This window comes from Montipora capricornis, chromosome 9 (genome assembly GCF_036669925.1).
Source record: "Montipora capricornis isolate CH-2021 chromosome 9, ASM3666992v2, whole genome shotgun sequence".
Classification (NCBI taxonomy): Eukaryota; Metazoa; Cnidaria; class Anthozoa; order Scleractinia; family Acroporidae; genus Montipora; species Montipora capricornis.
The window spans coordinates 42,509,116-42,516,177 of NC_090891.1; the positions used below are offsets into that span (position 1 = coordinate 42,509,116).

Consider the following 7,062-nt stretch of genomic DNA (forward strand, 5'->3'; position numbering starts at 1 on the left):
ATTTGTGCCACTCACGTGACCTTGAACCCATTAACAGCTGAAGCGCCCCCAATCTGTGATTAAAATTTATGGCGTTAGACAGAATAAAATCTGGGAGTCTCAATCTTAGGAGGGAAAGTGTTAATTAAGAGGACAATCACAACCATTTCACATATGACATAAAATATATATTTTATGGGGCTGATTATTGTGTAAATTACTTTGTTGAAGGTGGTTGGGGAGAGCACCCGTAATAAAATTGCAAAAACACAACAATCAAATATGTTAAATTCGAGTAAACTGTGGATAAAGGATACCATTGGAATAATGAAAAAGTGACTATAGTGTTTCCTCTTACATACTTGATTGTGTGGCTATTTAAACTGCATGCTGTCATCTTTTTTGCAATATCAACTGCAATCTAAAGAGAGGCTAAATCTACCAAGTGGGTACAGGGTGGGGGAGACCAATTGGTCTCCCTATATTTCATAGCCCCTTCCCCTACACTGCACAATTGAAAAAAGCACCTCTCTCTCACCCCACTCCCCCAGATCTTGCTTTCTGTTGCTAACAAGGATAATGGCAGTTTTCAGAGGTGTAAGGGACTGTCAACAATAATAATTATAAAAAATGCTGAATACCTGTAATATTCCTCGCTAATTTCTTACTTTTGAACTTTTGCTGACGATAGGCTGGCATAAATAGAGACAGTTTTTTCTTCCTGGACACACTTTCCTTTGCTTCAATGTCTTTTTGACAGCCTTTGTAATTAATCAATCATTTATTATTAATTTTTGTTAACCATCCCGAAAAATGATTTCTTTGTTGATGCTCTACCCAACCCTTGTGACGAGGCCAGAAATTATAAATAATAATAGTTATTTTTAATATCCAATTCATAAGGCAGGGCAATTTGTGCAAAAGAAAAGAAAGGTAAGAGCTGGGGTAGCTATTGCACTGAAGCCACCCTTCCAACTTGTTAAGATGCTTTATGGCTTTCAAGCTCCTTCCGATCATACCTACGGGACTTTGTGGGGGGGGGGGGGGGGGGGTGGTATATTTTTGTTTGATGGTATGATATTTTTTCAATGCACAGGCAGGAGGCCGATGGACAAGAGCTGACTTGTCCTCTGGACCAAAACGTCCTGACGCGAGACAAAGTAAGTTTAATTGTGTTAAGCAAACATGACAATTGCGTTGCCAATTGGCCAGGGCCCAGTTGTTCAAAGGTTGGATAACTTTATCTTTATCTTTTGGATAACTATCCAGAGTGTAAAATATGCTTTGAGTTAAATATTGACAAAGGTTTTCGAACACACTTTTACTTGGATGTGCTTAGAATATGTATATTCACAGTTTCTATGAGGACTATTCCCGCTTTTCGGTCTTTTGTCTTGTGCGTTGTAGTTGTATTTGTTTCAATATTTAGCAAATAAGGGTGACACAAAGCAAACATGACAAGTAATAAGCTCAAGCATAAGACTGCGTAAAAAGGGCAAAAACAATAAAAAAGCTTTTTTTCACCTCACTTGCGCTGTTTTTTTTTTTTTTTTTAATTTTTTTTGTTTAAGGATATGTTCGTAGACAAAGCAACCGAAAGAAAGGTTCGTTCCTTTGTTATCAAGTGTCCAAGAGGTTGTCAATGGACTGGCGAACTCAGATCCAAAGAGGTTAGTGTTAGGGCTAATTGTAACCTCGCCTTTGTGGTGACTGCCCTTGCGACGCCTCAGCTCCACCCTCGATCCATGCTTTTTTTTAACATGGCATTCTTTGTCCTCACGTGCTGCACGATATTCTCAAGGCGCGGAAATACGACCAACATTTTTGCCAAACTTGTCACGCAACATTGATGCCGTGCAATTGCAAGTTGTAGAGCGATGTTGCACGTCCTACCACTCCCTTCCCCAACTTGTCAGGTAACAAAAATGATTGTTGCAATTTTTCGCTGATGTGAATACTTTTAGCCGCTGATTGGCTGATGGGTTGATGTGGTCTGCAGCCAAGATGGTCGCTATGCGGCGAAAGGGTGCGGCTCTTTTCGTTCATTAGTTTACGTATGCTTTCAATGTATATGTTTCTCCAAGCTCCTCCAATGCTTTATAAGACAAGCTTGTTGTGTTCCAAAGGCATGTATGAGCCTGAAGATCCGCAATTGACTCCCATTTTTTCCCTTCTGATAATTTTTTCTCCAGTGCTACCTCGGCGTCCTCCGTAACCTCTTTTTCAGGAATGGTGGACTCTTCCACAGAGTCCGCCATGTTTGTCGACTGCACCGATGACCAACCACTCATGTTGTTGGCGCAATGTTGCGTGACAAGTTTCATAAGAGGTGGTAAAACGCGCAACAAATGATAATTTTGTGCAAAAAAGTAGAATGGGATCTTACTTTTGCACAAGTTTTTTCCAACTTGCAACAATCATTTTTGTTGCGTGACAAGTTGGGGAAGGGAGCGGTAGGACTTGCAACATTGCTCAACAACTTGCACGGCATCAAATGAGTGTTCCGCGATTTCATCATTAGAATGAAAGGTGAAAAGATCGTAGACTCGTTGTATCTTCCCCAATGTTTTATCCGAAGGAGAGAAAATTTGTTTGCTCTCGCTCGGTAGATTGAAAGAAAACTTTCAGTCACTGCATAGTCGCAATCTAATGAAACGTCGTATATTTTTAGGATCACGAGAATGAGTGCAAACGATTTCCAGTGAACTGTCCAAATGGTTGTGGAGAACTCGTCCCAAGAGAGGAGGTTTGATTTTAGAATTCAGTACTTATACAAGTTGCTACACGTTCAATGAGGGTGCGTTCGATATACCGTATTCGGAAATAGGAATACGTGGAATAGAAGACAGAAATCTTTCGTTTTTACGGAGATTTAAATTAAAATTGTCAAACACCCGCTAAAATGTTATTTTAAACAGTATTATGGTATTTTCCGACTCGGCCAATTGGCCGAAGCGGAAAATACCATAATACTCTTTGTTTGTCCACCCAAATATTGAATAAGCATGGCTTCCTGTTTCTCTTGAGACTTACAATGGTCCCAAGAGAAAACAAAACCAATGCTTATTCAACATTTGGGTGGACAAACAAAGAATACTATTCTTTGTTTGTATTTTCCGCTTCGGCCAATGGGGTCGATCGAATGCACCCTAAGTGTCGTTAAGCCAAGACCCAAGGTTGCAATGTTGGCCAATCACATGCAACAGATGATTAAAACAGTATGAACCGATCATAGCTCAGAGCAACTGCAAACGGCCGGCTTCAAGCGCGGGAAAACGCTTGCGAGCAAGTCATAAGTGGTTTTACTTCCGATTGGCTTAAAATGTGGTGTCACAACTTTTAGCCAATCACTGAACTCAGTGATGTGAAACCAAAGCAGTCTCAAAGTAAATTTGAAGTTCGATTCAAAACCTCTGAAGTTTTCCTTCTAGAGGGTATTTGCCAATCTATTCGCCATCAAAAAGTCTTCGTCGTTTAGCATGGGAGTTTTCGTCCTTCGAGGCACAAAATTGTTCTGCGGTCGTTCTGCGATCTGCAGGCCGCAGTTCTTCAAAAGCTGGATAACTTTATCCAGTGGATAATGAACTCAAGTCGCTATTCAGTCCAGAGTGGAAAACGTACTTCGCGTTAAACAGTGACAAAGGCTTTTGAACACGCCGTTACTTAGTTGTGTTTAGAGTATATACATTCACAGTTACGCGAGCAAGTACTTGAGTATTTGCACAGATTTGAACTGTTGGATAGTGACTTTATCCAGCGGATAAAGTTATCCGACCGTTACACAACTGGGGCTTGGTTGAGGACAAATTTTGCCGGTTGAGGATTCATTAAAGAAATTAAAAACAAGTATACGCCCAAAAAGAAGCCAGTGCAACTAGTGCAGAACTAACTTTTGAAAGAAAACTAAATCAGCTGCGATTAGGGAGGTTTTTGGTGGGGTGTGATACTTTTATGTCAAATGCACTCTCGTGTAATGATGAATTTCAATTTGTTCTACAGATTTTATTGCATGCTGAGGATAACTGTTCTCTGGCACCAATTCCCTGCCCCTATGCTGAAATGGGCTGCAACGAAAAGGTATTGAAGTACTGTAGAGGACGAGAGCACATGACCCTGAATTTTTAAGCTCTCACTCATGCGAATTTGATTTCTAGACACTAAATGCACATTTTAGATTCGGAACGATTTGAAACAATGACTTTATGATACCACGAATCTCTTCTTTTCATAGGAATTTGGAATAAATAAGTACGAGTAAAATTTTGTTAAAGACGAACAAAATAAACATATTTATCATATGGCAAGCATTTCTCAGGCTAAATGAAGCACGCTGGTTTTCGGTCGGGATTTTACAGTACCGACGATTACCATGGAAGCGGTCCGTAACCTCGGGAAATTCAAGTTGAGCGAAACACAAAAAGGTTTAAAAAAAGGCGTAATTTAAATTTTTCATCACAACAGCACAATTTTAGCATGCAAAAGGTTACCGTTCAAAGTTTGCTGATGGAAGACGAAGATTATGAACATTCACTAGATGTCCTATTGCTAAAAGAAACGATGCCATGTAATAAATAACTTACTAATCTCACTTGCTCGGGACCATGCTGGAGAATATTGGCCCTTGCTCGTTTTTTGTACGGACCTGGCTGCGCTCGGTCCGTACAGCTGCCACGACCTTGGGCCAATATTCGCCAGTACGGCCCTAGCGTTCGGTTAGTAGGATGTTAATATTATTAACCGTGGTTAATATATGACATATCTTTCAGGGCAATCGCGAATATGCTCCGTTTCGACAATTTAGATCCCAGTAGTATAGCGGGACAATTGCCACATGAATCTTGTTTAATGACCCGGAGCCCGTTTCTCGAAAGTGCCGAAAAGCCATTTGTGAAACTGCTATCCGCTTGTTTTGGAAAGCTGTTCTTTCAACACGTGTTCAAGGTAACAAAAAGCAAAATGACTGTGAAGTTTGACGACTTTAATCCTCTCCGTTCTTGAGATACAAAGGAAATTTCACACCCTAAAATGGCCCGTAAAGTTTCGGGACTTTCGAGAAACGGGCCCCTGGCTTCCACTTGTCTCCTATAGCTCAGCGGTAGAGCATCGGAACTAATAATCGGAAGGTCGTTTCCGGGTTTGATTTTTTCCGAATATCCTCGAGTTAACGTAAAAAAACCAAAGGTCTTTATTTCATTTACCGGGGTTATTTTTTACATGCAACATCTCTTTCAGTGCAGTCACGATTATAAATAGTTGGTTTAGAAGTTTGCACATTTCATCTCGATAGAACCCGCAACCTTTTCCTTTTATTACACTTAGTGAGAAGATATTTTTACTGCAGGTTCCGCAGCCTGAAATTAAATCTCATCTTCACTCTAAAATGGGAAATCATCTTGACTTGGTCTGTGCAAAGTTGAGGAGCACTGAGGAAGAGTTGCGAGAAACCATTGACTTGGCCTGTACAAAGTTGGCGAACACAGAAGAAGAGTTGCGAAATACTACAGAGCACCTTGACGTGGCCTGTACAAAGTTGAAAAACACAGAAGAAGAATTGCAAAATACTAAAGAACAGTTCAAAGATGAGATCACGAAGAAACTTCACGAGAGGATCGGTGCTCTTGAAAATAAGCCTTACCAGGAACCCATTTACACGTGGAAGATTAATGGCTTCCATAGAATCTTAAAACAAGCTAAAACGGGAAACGTAGATAAGATAGAAAGTGATCCATTTTATACCAGTGAAGGTGGCTATAAAGTTAGATTATGTTTGTTTCCGAATGGTTTCTCCTTAGGGAAAAACACTCATTTGTCGATTTGCTTGAGGATAATGAAAGGCGACTTTGACTCCATTTTGAAATGGCCTTTTGCTAAACGAGTAACTTTGACATTAATTGATCAACAAGAAAATGTAAATGACAGGAAAAACATCACCTACACCATCACAGAAAACCAGGAAAAACAACCTTGGAACTCGAGGCCCCTTGGAGAATATGGCTGTGATAGGGGAAGAGGTAAATTCGTATCACATGATGTACTAATGAAGCGGGGTTATGTTCAGGACGACACCATCTTCGTACAAGCTAAATTCGAAACTGTTGCTCCATGAAACTGAAAACAAAGAAAATAAACGACCAATGTAACTTAGTACAAAGCTAAATCTGCAATCCTGGACATATATAGTTGACACTTTTTTTACATTTTAGAACTTTTGGACCATAACTTGAACAAAAGGACAACAATGCTGCCTCCCCTCCCCCACCCCGCCAAAAACAATGTTGTTCTGGAAGAAGTGCAGTTCACCCAGCCGTGTCTCAACATTGCTTTTGAAGGGAGGGCAAGCCGTTAAGAAGATTTTCAATTGAAAAAAAGGTTTTTGCAGATATGGACCGGCACGAAACTTGAAAATGCTTCAGCAATTTAGTCCATGATTAATGTTTCTTTATAACCTTTTCACCCCGAAGAGGTTTTCTAATGAAAAGCTAAAATCATCCTGCATTAGACAGCAAAATCTGTAAGTGTTGCACTTAGGAGGCAAAGGGTAAAGGAGTTTTTTAGTGGACGTAGACGTTTTCAACCACTTCGCCTCTAAGGGGATCCCATTGACTAGTAAGTAAAATCGTCCGTAGTTAGAGTTAGACAAAATAAAATCTTAATATAGACTTAATATTATCCCAGAAAAGATGGGTCTACATAGCTGTTGCCTTTTTTCTCGCAAAGCCTGGTGTTTTTTGCGGTTTTTTCGTGGACGTGAAATTGGGATCTAAATTGAATTGCGATACCAGTTTCTGAAACACTCGTCATAATTATAAGGCTTGGAAATCTCAGTTCTTCTAACTTTTTCTTGTTCTACTTATTCCCATGCAGATGGAATTTAAAGGCGCTGATTTCGGCACTTTAGTTTTATCACAGTAAAATATTGCACCACCAGCCACCGCCTAGTTCAATAACATTTAAGTGACGAATAAAAATTTATTGGAGAGATTTAGCATCGTGCGGTAAACGGCAAACTTGCGCTTTTTGCCAAAAATCAAAGAAACCTGTTTGATTTTACCTCATATTTTGCCTGTGTAGTGTATTGGGGAC

General features: G+C 40.0%; 2 protein-coding genes across 2 annotated transcripts in view; both read left to right on the plus strand.

Annotated features, from left to right (window-relative positions):
* LOC138017611 (TNF receptor-associated factor 6-B-like) overlaps positions 1-1,958 on the plus strand; it is a 7,395-nt gene extending 5,437 nt beyond the window's left edge. The window contains exons 2-4 of the mRNA XM_068864651.1: positions 1,076-1,139; positions 1,551-1,649; positions 1,944-1,958. Coding sequence (XP_068720752.1) covers positions 1,076-1,139; positions 1,551-1,649; positions 1,944-1,958 — 178 coding nt within the window. The remainder of the gene's footprint in view (positions 1-1,075; positions 1,140-1,550; positions 1,650-1,943) is intronic.
* Positions 1,959-5,359: 3,401 nt separating this feature from the next.
* LOC138017613 (TNF receptor-associated factor 4-like) lies at positions 5,360-6,085 on the plus strand. The gene has a single exon (XM_068864652.1). The coding sequence runs from the start codon at positions 5,360-5,362 to the stop codon at positions 6,083-6,085; it is 726 nt and encodes a 241-aa protein (XP_068720753.1).
* The last annotated feature ends 977 nt before the right edge of the window (positions 6,086-7,062 follow it).